The 12532-nt window shown below is 54.8% G+C and overlaps 2 protein-coding genes across 2 annotated transcripts; one reads left to right on the forward strand and one right to left on the reverse strand.

The window, feature by feature from the left end:
• Positions 1–1023: 1023 nt before the first annotated feature.
• DCS_03365 (uncharacterized protein) lies at positions 1024–3618 on the reverse strand (the record flags this gene model as incomplete). Its single annotated transcript, XM_040800684.1, has 2 exons — positions 1024–3206; positions 3318–3618. The coding sequence occupies 2 exons, from the start codon at positions 3616–3618 to the stop codon at positions 1024–1026; spliced, it is 2484 nt and encodes an 827-aa protein (XP_040655717.1).
• Positions 3619–5462: 1844 nt separating this feature from the next.
• Positions 5463–6187, forward strand: DCS_03366 (GPI anchored protein; the record flags this gene model as incomplete). Its single annotated transcript, XM_040800685.1, has 2 exons — positions 5463–5852; positions 5918–6187. 2 exons carry the CDS (start codon positions 5463–5465, stop codon positions 6185–6187), a joined length of 660 nt encoding a protein of 219 aa, XP_040655718.1.
• Positions 6188–12532: the final 6345 nt, after the last annotated feature.

Genomic DNA, 12532 nt, shown 5'->3' on the forward strand with positions numbered 1-12532 from the left:
ACGGCTTCGAAGCACCGAGTAGGACCGTCGAGCAGGACGGCGGACGGACGGCAACGGGGCAAGGCAAGTGTTTTTCGGTAGCTGAGCACTGCCTACTGCTCAAGTAGCCGTCTTGGATGGGTAATCATGCTGCCAGAGTGCATGGTCCAGTGCGAGCGGGCAGTCCTTGTCGTCATTCTCCGACGCAGTCGTGGGAGGGAAGCGTAGAGGAGGCAGTGCAGGTGCACTGTGCCGTGGTAGCAGGTACCAGCGGCTGCATGGCTGTAGCATAAATGAGCGTGCGAGGTGCGTATTCGTGGCAGCAAGCTCGTGCATGACGCTGATCCGTGTCGCCGATCCGCGTTGCTCGTCCTTCACCCTCGTCGTCGTCGTCGGTGGCTCGACGCTCGTGACAACGCAAACGAGACAAGCTCTGCAAGACTGACATTGGCCGGGAGAAGCTCATGGAACTTGATGGAACCGACGGTACGTCCATTCGCCATGGTGCCTGCCAAAACTGCCATGACGGAAAGTGCAGGCAGGAGCTCCCAAGTACAAGTACAGCACGAGAAATGCAAGTACGCATACATGCATGAGCGGATGTATGAAGTACATGTAGATGGTCCTCGATCATGCGTATGCCGAGGTCACTGATACATGCACCGATGTCCAGGGGCACATGCATGTACTGGGCATGCATTTATGCGAAAGGACTCTCATACTGCTGCTTAGCTATGTGTGTCGGCAATGATGCTGCGAATAATGCTGCGTAACTACAGAGAATGCGTGTCGGTAATGATGATGTGAATGTATGCGTGTCGGTAATGATGGTGTGGATGTATGCGTGTCGGCAATGATGGTGTGAATGTATGCGTGTCGGTAATGATGCTGCGAATGTATGCCTGTCGGTGCATGTACAAACAAGCAAATACACACAGCATGCACTTGTAGGGAAATGATGCTTGTCCATACAAGCGTCGAAATGGCAACTTCTCATGCGACGCGTCGATGCAACGGGCGTCGGCGCCGTAATAAAGGCAAGGCTCAAAAGGCATACTCCTCGACGTGCAGGTAGATGCCCTGGGCGCCGGTTCCCTTGTGCACGGCACGCTCGTCGCTCAGCTTCGCGACGCAGTTGCGGGTGCGCGCGACGAGCTCCTTTCCGCCACAGACGGCCACTGCCGTCTCGCCCCAGGCCTGCTCGACGGGCTCGCGGATCAGGGCCTCAATGTCCGGCCGGGCCGTGTACTCGCGCAGGCACTCCAGGCTCGGCCTGCCGTCGAGCGACTCGGCCGCCGAGGAGCGGCGACTCCGGCGGCCGCGACAGCAGCAGCCCCCCGACGACTCGGCCGTGGGCGTCGACGGATGCCCGTCGCACCCGGCGTTGGACTCTCTCCTCGCCGTCGTCCCGCGGCGGCCGCCTCCGGCTCGCCAAGGCCGCACGAGCGGCACGGCGGCGGAGCATTCCCCGTGGCCGGCGACGCCGGTGATGGCGACGTGCAGGCGCACATCGACGCCCTTGGCGCGCGCCTCGAGCGCCGCCTCCTTTGCTCGGTCGACAAAGTAGGCAATCTCGTCGGCCGTCCTCGCAATCAGGACGACCTCGATCCTCCGCACGCACGTCCGCTCCGTCGCGGCGGCGGCGCACTCGAGCACGGGGATGGCGAAGCTCGCGCCCGTCGAGGCGCCGATGAGGACGAGCGTCTCGTACGCGTCCCAGCGCGGAGGGGCGCCAAAGGGCCCGGAGACAAAGGCCGTGAGGGTCCTGTCGGGGTGTCTCGCGGCGCGCTCGCGGAGGCGGCGGGAGAATCCCTTGTGCTCGCGGACGATGAGCTGGATGCTGCTGCAGCAGCAGGTGCCCTCGACGCGGTGGGCGCAGGCGATGGTGTAGGGGTGCGCCTCGAGGGGCCCGAGGCGCGGGACCCAAAGGTAGACGTGCTGGCCGGCGCGCCAGGGGAAGTGGACGTCCTTGACGGTCACGACGGTCGTCGCGTCGCCCATGGTCCGCAGCGAGATGGTGTGTCCGACGCGGCGTCTCGCGTCGCAGGCTGATGATCCTCGCGTCGTCCATGCCGTGTTTCGCCAGAGCAGGAGCAGCCACCTCGCGGCACGGTCGAAGACGAGGAAGGCGATGGACATCCAGAGCAGATAACGTGCGTTGGCCGGGATGTGTCGGTACAGCAGGTACAGCAGGACGACGGACGTCACGACGTGCTGGGCGAGCCACAGCTCGTAGGCCAGCCGGCGGACGGGCAGGAAGCCGACGACGACGGACCAGAGCAGCAGACCCCAGGCGCCGAGGCCGTACCGGACGATGGGCATGGCCGACAGCTGGTACTCGACAAAGTCGGCGCGGACCCACTCGGTCCAGAAGTGAAAGCCGTGGACGGTGGCGGTGACGAGCATGGTCCGGGCGACCCAGCGGTGCAGCCAGTTGAGGCGCTCGTGGCTCGAGCCGATGAGCCAGCCGACGGGATTCACCTTCATGGCGAGGAGGAAGAGCAAGGGCAGCTGGGTGAGGGTGACCCAGGCGACGCGGTAGCCGATGCGCTCCCAGTAGAAGGCGTCGTCGACGACGACCCTCCACGACATGAAGTAGACGATGACGGCCCAGTAGGCGAGCAGGACGAGCACACGGCCGAGCGGGGGCGGCGTGGCCCAGCGGAGGCCCTTGATCGGCACGTAGAGCTGCGGATGGCCGAGCTCGCGCACCAAGGCCGTGGCCGTGGCCCACGCCTGGCCGGCTCGACCGTCGGGACGGGTCGCCCGCTCAGGATGCGGACCGCGGCACGCCTTGGACCTGGGACACGTCAGCAGGGCACGGGGTGAGGGAGGTGGTCGAGCTGCTTGCCTCTGGCGGGCGCCGACGTGGTTGACGGCTCGGATGAGGACCAAGAGGCCGACGACGGCGGCCACGAGGTACCAAAAGTCGTCGGCAAAGGCGTAGTTGGTGTCCATGCCCATGCCCGACGTGTGGCCGGCGTGCGAGTGCGTGTCCATGGTGGCGGTTGCCAGGGCGTGCCAGCGTGGGGGTTTGCAGGAGGGCCGAGGGTGACGTCGGAGCGAGTGACGTCGAAGGCGAGGGACGTCGAAGACGAGGGACGTCGAAGACGAGGGACGTCGAAGACGAGGGACGTCGAAGACGAGGGACGTCGGAGGCGAGTGACGTCGAAGGCGAGTGACGTCGGAGGCGAGGAGGGACGTGTCGTCGTCGTCGTCGTCGTGTACTGCAGCTCACAGGTCCATGCTATTGACCTCTAGAGAGCTTGTCCAGAGTCGACCTGGCCGGAGGTGAATGGTTCCCGGTGTGTACGGTAGGCGTAGTCGACGTCAATCACCTTGGGTGAATTCAAGGCTGAGGGAGATGGGAGCCATGAGACCAGGAGCTCTGGTGGTATGGCTTGGTCGGGATGGATTCGCTCCGTGGCCTCGTTGGAGGAAGCAAGTCTCCGAACTCGTACCGTAAGTAATGGGCGTCCTCCGTCTCCGTACAGGTGGCATGGTAATCTCCGTACAAGCCTGGACGAGGGTCGACCGAGGGTCGGTCAATATGGCGGCAAAAATTTGCTGTGACATGACACGAGTTGGGGCCTTTGGTGCGTTTGTGTATACTCGTGCAGCCTCACGCTCGGAGTACATGTACGTACATGTAAGTACAGTAATTAGTGCCTTGTCAAACATTGGCGGCACGGTACCTCACTTACAGTGCAAGTAATTACTGCAAGTACAGTGCGCCATAAGTACACCAACTGCAGCAAGTACAGTCGAGTGCTTACCGTGCACCCAACTGCTGCAAGTACTTACAGTGCACCCAACGGCACCAACTGCAGCAAGTACTTACAGTGCGCCCAGCTGCAGCAGGTACTTACAGTACTTACAGTGCACCCAACTGCACCAACTGCACCAAGTACTTGCCTTGCGGTACAAGTAGCGTCCGTCCGCGGGTCGCAAGAACCCCCCCAATGTCCCACTTGCCATTTCGCAATTCTCGCTCTCCTGCACCGCAAGTACCAGCAAGTACCGCGCAGGATCTCTAAAAGTATTGCCATGATGCGGTCGTCCGCTCCCGTCGTGCTATTTGGAGCGACGAGTACATCATGTGCCGATTCGAGTACTTGCCGTGTACATGACGTCGCAAGTTGGCTAGCGTCGAGAAGGGGAGAAACTTGCTCAAACACTCTCAACCATGTGGTCTCGAGCGCCATGATTGGCTCTGCAGCGCCCGGCCCGTCGCCCCGCCGGTCGCCGATCGGACTGCCGGTAGTAGCTGCCATGCGCGCCTCCCCCGATCCGGAGTACAGGTACCAGCGGGATGGACGTGCCAGCACTGAAATTCGTGTACTTGTACTTGCTTTTACTCGGCACCGTACAGTACTGCGCATGTATTTAAGTACTAGGTACGGAGTAAGTACAGTACTTACTGTAGGTAATTACAGTAAGTGGTGCTGCCTACAGCTACAACATGCTTACAGTACTTGAATTCAACTAGTTGTACTTGCTCCGTACTGCATCTACTGTACGGACTACCATATTTGGTGCAAGTACATGCTTGCTGCCCCAAAAACCACCACGTAATACTTGCATGTCCTTGTACAGTACTTGCAAGTAATACTCCCTAGCTGAGCACGTTTTGCCAGCAACGCCATGAAATCCGCATCCCTCGTGCGAGCGATGGTCTTGGCTTGAAACGAAGCGCTTTGACTGACCGTTTAAATCTCGTCGCAGGTAGGAATCACGAAATTTTCCTCAGTGTCGTCTCCGCCGTTGATGGTTTGCCTTGGGTCCCGAAGATCTTGCATGGAGCGTGCGGGTACTGGTTGGTGTGCAAGTGCTTGCGGTGCATGACGGCCAGGGTATGCAGGCGCCGACACAGCGCTTTGCTCCCTCTGATCAACCACTAATTGCCTGTATTACCTGTAATAATACGCCGTTCTCCCTACTAGTAGGTGTCCAAGTGCTTGTGCACCTGATTGTTGGTCAACCTGTACTGTACTTACCGTGCAGTGCAAGTACATGTACATCAAGTTTCGCTCACTCGGATCCGCGCGTGCGAGGACGTACTGTGCTCTACCTGCAAGTACTTGTCGCCGTGCTCTCTTGCAGTACAAGCCAACACAAGCAATGCCGTACTGCAAGTACCTGTAGGTAGATGCAAGCAAGCACTTCACAGTGCAGTGCTGTACAGTGCCTGTATTACTCGAAATTTATAGGTACGGTAAGTACTTGTACTTGATTGTGCGCTTTTGCCGTTGGACGCTGGGCGGATGACCCTCCCCCCCACCACTCTCCACGCACCGGCGCCGCTCCAGTGGTGGTGCGGCATGCATTTATTTATTTACTCGCCTTACTTATATTATACTTGCTTGCTCGACCCTCGCCTTCGCAAACCTTGCGTGCTCTTCATCATTCCTTGCCTGCCCCTTCTCGCTCCCCGTCCGTTCCGCTCGACGCATCCCTTTGCTCGTCCGCGACCCGACGTCACGATGAAGTCGCTCGTCACCTTGTCGGCCCTCTGCGCCTTCGCCGCCGCCCACTTTACCCTCACCTACCCGCCCTCCATCGGCTTCGAGGACGCCGACGAGGACAAGGCTCCCTGCGGCGGCTTCACCCCCGACTTCACCAAGGACCTCGTCGACTTCCACGTCGGCGGCGAGGCCATCGCCGTCCGCCTCATGCACCCTCAGTGCAACTGGCTCTTCCGCGTCACGACGGACGAAAAGGCCGCCTCCGGTTGGGAGCAAATCTTCCCCATCGTCCAGCAGAGCGGCCTCGGCGACTTTTGCGAGCCCCAAGTCACCGTCCCCGAGAGCTACGTCGGCAAGAAGGGCGTCGTCGGCGTCGTCTCCTCGGCCGTCGACGGTCTGCTGTACCAGGTGCCTCCCCCTTCGTCGTCCAGTTCCACGGTCGGTGCGTCGGCTGACATTTTTTCCCCGTCCAGTGCATCGCCGTCAACTTTGTCCCGGGCTCGGCCGAGCCTCCGTCCAAGTGCAAGAACGGCACCATCAAGGCGTCCTTTGTCGCGGATGCGAGCTTATCCGCTCTCGTCGGCAAGTCGGCTGACGGCGCTGCCGAGGGAACGTCCACCACCACGGCCGCCGCCGCGGCCGCGACGACGAGCAAGAGTGCCGCCTCGACCATGGCGCTTGGCTGGAGCAGCTCGCTGGCGGCGCTGTTCATCCTCGCCCTCGGAGGGGCCCTGTACAACTAGGCGAGCGAGGGTGCAGACGAGTATGCCGATGACCGGCCGTTCCATGTACATGTGTAAAAAATTGTTGCTCTCCTATAGGCTTGGATCATCACTTTTCGCCACTCTCCGAGGTACCGGAACGATGGCTGAGAAACCGGCGGCGGATTCTGTGGGCTTTCTGCTAGGCCGGTTCGCATGAGCCTCGGAGCTATGGCCATCAATCCAAGCCAAGTCGAATCGTGAATCGATTATTTGCAAGTAAGGGGGCATCGAATGAGCAGCCATTATTCGCCAAAGCAACAGAGTGTAGCAGAATGCAAGAGTATAATCAAGGACTGACTATCCAACCTTTATATGCATATTCCCCTACTGTGTGCTCTGTCGGGAGGCAATTGTGCATTGTATCAACATTTCGATGCTGGGGCTAATAGTTTCCAAGAATTGAAATGTCAAGTTGCCGATGGACGAATCTTGGAGGAGATGGACCAATCTTGGAGGAGATGGACCAATCTTGGAGGAGATGGACCAATCTTGGAGTAGATGGACCAATCTTGGAGCAGAAGGACCAATCTTGGAGCAGATGGACCAATCTTGGAGCAGATGGACCAATCTTGGAGCAGATGGACCAATCTTGGAGCAGATGGACCAATCTTGGAGGTGATGGGCGAATGTTGGAGGTGATGGGCGAATGTTGGAGGAGCGAATGGAAGCCTCCAGTAACATTTCCATACAGCTGGCTGCTGACTAACCATGCATGGACATGTATCTGGCCTTGCCCAGCCTCCGCCGGCGGCACCAAGTACAAGCAGGCGCAGGTGCAGAGGCAAACCTCGTTTCTGCATACCGCCTACAAGTAAGATTTTACCTTGTGCGAGGAATGAATAATTGATAAATGGTGCAACTAGTATAATCAGGTACTTGCACACTCACCCAACGGTCAACGCTGAATACGTAACACCGAGCCACCTGCATTAACCTCCGTACGGGCAAGACGCCGACAGCCCCCTAGCGAGCTAGTTTTCCAAAGTAAATACGACCGAAAAGGACGTTTGCTTTTTCATTCAGGCCTTGCATTACTATCTTGGTAAGAAACATTACTACAAGCCCCATCGCCGTGGAACTGTGCTTCGTACCAGGTGCACTGTGCAGTGATTGTCTCGTGCAGGCTTGCCTTCTTCTTCATCAGCATTGCGTCCGAGAATTTTTCTGCCGCCAAGCTCTTCCGCTGAGCTCTTGGGCCACCTCTTGGACGTTTGACAAGTATCTGCTCCATGTCGAGTCATGCTCCGAGGCCTTGTTCGTGTTGGGCTGTCCCCGAGGAGATGTTTGTGTTTCGGCGGCGCCAACTCGTCGATCTGCCCATTGCTTTATCGTCTCTGAAAAGTTTTTTTTGGTTGTCGTCCCATCTTCCGAAGCAGGCCGGTTCATCTTTAATGCCGTTGTATCTGGAAAGGCTATCCATCCAATCACCTGGTTTGACTGTTGCGCTCAAGGGAGCCTGCAATGTCCGTGGAATTGCTCTGTCAATAATGCTCGGGTACGGTTCCCACGTGGAAAAGAGATCAATCGGTTGATGCTGTTTCCAGTGCGTATCTCGTTTCCATAACATTGGTTGCTGCTGTTCGGCCTGTATCGCGGCTTCGTCAAGATCAATTAATTCCTGCCATCGGTTTCTCGGCGAGGGCAAGGCAAATAGGTCCGGTTCCAGTATCACGGTCAAGGCATATGGGAGCCTCGAAATCGTTGAGCTCGTAAATCGACTCCCGTAGTTTCGAGGAAAATAATATCGTTCGGTAAAAGTCGGCCAGGATGGGGCTAGAAGTTGCTGTTTCCCGTTGCCAGGTTCGTCAGAGTACGAATCACCTTGGTGTGCTCGAGGTTGGCACGTTCCACGTCAGCTCCCCAGGTTTCGACATGACGCTCCTGCGAGGAGCTTCTTGCGTGTGGACCAATGGACGGAGTACATGTGATTGCGCACGGCATTATAATATCACTGCGTACTTGCAAGAACAGGATTCACCTGCTTGTTACTTGTTGCCGGTGTAGTTGTTGGGTGTTAATTATTACAGTACCGGCGGTGTGCAGTGCACTTGCGTAGGTGCTGCATCAAGCACAGTAATAATATTCAGCTCACACGTTGAGTAGGTACGGGGTGCTGCATCAAGCACAGTAATAATATTCAGCTCACACGTTGAGCAGGTACAGCGTGCTGCATCAAGCACAGTGATGATATTCAACTCACACGTCAAGTAGGTACGGTAATAATATTCAGCTCACACGTCAAGTAGGTACGATAATAATATTCAGCTCACACGTCAAGTAGGCACAGTGCGTACGCCTTCAGTAGTACTCGGTCGGCACCTAGATTGGTGCCTCGGTCGGTATCTAGATCAGACCAAGACCAGATCCTAGCCCAACTATTATTACTTGGTCGGCTAAATCAAGGGACCTTGCTAATATGCGGCAACGCGGCTCGTCATTGCCGCCCATGTCCTTCGAGTGCCATGCCGCCACATGCCGAAAGGGCGGATCGGATAGAATACTCGTTCAACTCCGACACGTTCTTTACTCATTCCATTCGATTCCATCTGGCAGCGGCGACAATCCAACACTACAGGCTCCAGAAGACTACCCGCGCCGTGAGACCTAGTATTGCGCACCTGCGCTGCACCTACAGTAGGCAGGCACTGGGCCAGTCTCGGCAGTTCATGGCTCCTTCCCAACACATGAAAGGACACGAGGCACGCACAACCACGGCGAAGAAGAATTTTCACCATTTCGGCTTCAGCACCAACTGCCCAAATTCAACCCAGCCAGCAACTTATCAGGAGCAGGACTTTGAACCGGAGAGGCAACTGCGATGCAAACCGGATAACAAGCCTCGGAACCCTTCGCTTCGGCGTCGAGTTCGACATGGTTCTTGCACCGAAGAAAGCTACCATTATGAGGAGTACCGTGAGCTCCAACGACATGAACGGCCTGAATGCAAGTCGACGGAGTTGTTGCATCTTCAGGCCGTCCAGGAGGAATACAAAACAACAGTCACAGGTTCCCGCCGGAGTGCCTGGACCAGCTGAGCACCCCGGCGAGCCATGACGAGCGGAAGCGGCCGACAAGGGCACTCCAAGATGCCACACCGATGTCGATTATAGTAAATGGTCAATGTCGATTGTAGCAAGTGGTCGATCACTACAGATCCATCATCAGCAACGTTGAGGCTCACGGCTTGCCTGTCAGCATCAAAGTCTCAACACCCATCCTTTCGTCCCGTTAGTCGGACTTGGGAGCTGACGAGTCATGATCCGGAAGGCCCGTCCCACTGGAAGGAAGAAGTCATAAAGGTCTGGACTATCATCGAGAAATACAGTACTTTGATATCGTAACCGAGTACCAGTACATATGCGGCATTTCGTCCACTTTGGTACACCAGACGGCTTCACGGTGGACCAGGTCAGCCAGTTTCCTCAGTTCCTATCAACGAAACTTGGCGCCGTTACCAACCACGTCCCGGCGAAGCGCGCGGCAGTACAATTTGCCCGGCGAAACTTCCAAGTGCAGCGGCCGGACCTGGTGAGGCTGCATGGCCAGTACTCTGTCCAATATCCGGTTGATATGACGATGCCTAGAAAGGAGAACAATAGGCCTTGGGGGGTTTGCAGGGCAAAGATGCGTGACATGAGGCTTCGTGCTGGTTCTAGATGCGAAGGAACATTCGAACATCGGCAGCCCCCACGCGTCACGGCGTTGCTCTCGACGACGCCGAGTATTGGATTCGGACGACCCTGCATTGCATGGAGGAAATGAGGTGCGTTGATTGGGGAGATGACTCCTGGTTCGCCTGCAGAGTGTGTACTGACACAACGGCAACTACTACAGAGCAAGATTTCGGTCGTCGAAAACCAACTACGCAACGCAGCCTAGCCAGCGATATCTTTCACAAACCAATTCTTAATCTTGACGCCATCAGCAATCACCTCCCAGCGGAGCACGCGGCAGGGGAATATGCGTCGAATGGCTGGATGGTCAGCACTTTGTTGCACTCTATTGCACTCTATTGCACTCTATTGCACTCGTTGCACTCTACTGCACTCTACTGCACTCTATTGCACTCTATTGCACTCTATTGCATTCATTGCACTCTACTGCACTCGTTGCATTCTACTGCACTCTATTGCACTCGTTGCACTCTACTGCACTCGTTACACTCTACTGCACTCTATTGCACTCGTTGCACTCTCCTGCACTCGTTGCATTCTACTGCACTCTATTGCACTCGTTGCACTCTACTGCACTCGTTGCACTCTACTGCACTCGTTGCATTCTACTGCACTCTATTGCACTCGTTGCACTCTACTGCACTCGTTGCACTCTACTGCACTCTATTGCACTCGATGCACTCTATTGCAATCGTTGCATTCTACTGCACTCTATTGCACTCGTTGCACTCTACTGCACTCTATTGCACTCCGTTTTACTACGTTGCTTCGACCGACGTTGATCATGGCAGGCGAAAGATCAGTACAGACCCTGCCACCAGCGAAATGGAAGCCGACCGCATACTGAGCGTCTAGGACACTGTCGACGAGGTACGTGCGCTAATTAAATAACTATTGCTGAGGGATATTACTCTACTGACGATTTTAGAACTCGCCAGAAGTAATATCTCTGCTTCCTAGATGAACCTTTTTTTTTCATGACTGCTAATATCCGTTTTAGTTCTGGCGAAACAAAAAAGATGTAATTATTTATCCATCCATTCTTGTTGGGTTATCCAAGTTTTAACTATTACTAGAACTATCTTGCAGCTGCCAAGGTTCGTTTTATGCATTATTTTCGATAGCTACCTAACCTAATTCGATATAGCTTAAAAGATTAGAAATTGCAGTAAGTTCCCGTTATATCATCCATGTCGGCTATTGTATGACTTACTATGTAGCAGAAACTTAATGCAGAGCACGAAGTATGCTTCTAATTATATTTCTTTCCTTTCTGTGTCTTAAGACTAATTATTTTTAGTACTTGTGTAAAGAAGCTGCTGTAAGATGTACCGTTTGATGAATTTAGGTAACTGGGTTTATATTAATGGAGCTGGTATAGGCTGCAGAGAAATATGCTTTGGCAAGTAATTGTATCCTTGGTACAGATGAGCCTACACTAACGAAAATTCGTATACAAAGAGAGCAGAGAAAGAGGGAGTTGTATGATCTCCCTCTTCCTGTAGGAGTACTCGTACTGATCTTACTGCTCTAGGCTGAAAACAATAATACGGAGGTAAGTTGTGACTGTAGAATGAAACTGTTCGAATACTAACAATCTCAAGATTACCTACCAGAAATATGTATGCGTTACTCGTCTATTCCACAAAGATATTGTACAGACATGAAGGATCACAAAGCTTGACGAAGAAAATTGATGGTGGGTTGCTTTTTCGCTGTTTGTCCAGTCCCCCAGCCCACTTTAATTTTCAGTGCGGTTGAGGCGTTTTTGATCAATTGCCCATCGACTCGCTTACTGACATGAGCATAGATGCATGCATTGTTGCAATCCATAAGGGAGGGTGCTGAACTTTGGGGCTGTCGTTGATGTTTTCGTTCATTTTTTAGGCCGCAAGAGCCCACCACCCTGTATTAACTCTCCGTTACGGCGCGTTCATTTGGGCATCACCTCCGTTCAATTGACGAAAAAAAACCACAATCCCTCTGATCCGGATACACTTGCACTGCATGGCATCCCGTTGAGATGAATACTCCCTTGCACGTACTGGAGTGGAAGACGAAGGGTAGTTCTAGTCGCAATCGGCGAGGGCAACTGTGTCTGTTTGGTAATAAAGTCGGTGTTTGTTTGAGTTGTTGGCATATCAGATAGACCTGGGATTATTGACCATTTCTATGTAGCCATACAAGCACTTGCAGACGTGCTCTAAGGAGCATTGTGTGACGGATGTTCGAAGCGTCCTAGGGTACTGTCACTTGGGAAGTGAGTCAGGCGTGACGCGGAACAGTTTGTCGACTGAGAGTCGGCCAAGAAGCTTTGCACTTCTTAATTACAAGGCAATTGCTTAGATTGATCAGTCAAGAAGTAAGCTACCTAGCTAGCAGTAGAGACTGTGCTATACATTTGTTCATTCTTTCACTGATCCTGTCGGATCGGCTGATTATGGTCAGATCACTCGATCGATCGATCACGACTCACCACTTGGAATGTCACGTGACCATTGGTGCGTGTCTTGCCTGCTCGTCAGCCTACCCCTCCCGGCCTCATATCCGACCTGCATCCTGTACCTCTGGTTGGGCTGTCATTATGTTTGTGAAACATTGCTACTTAACCAACCTTGATCACTCGACACATTGCCACTCAACCTCGATC

The sequence above is a fragment of the Drechmeria coniospora genome, chromosome 02 (genome assembly GCF_001625195.1).
Source record: "Drechmeria coniospora strain ARSEF 6962 chromosome 02, whole genome shotgun sequence".
NCBI classification, from domain to species: domain Eukaryota; kingdom Fungi; phylum Ascomycota; class Sordariomycetes; order Hypocreales; family Ophiocordycipitaceae; genus Drechmeria; species Drechmeria coniospora.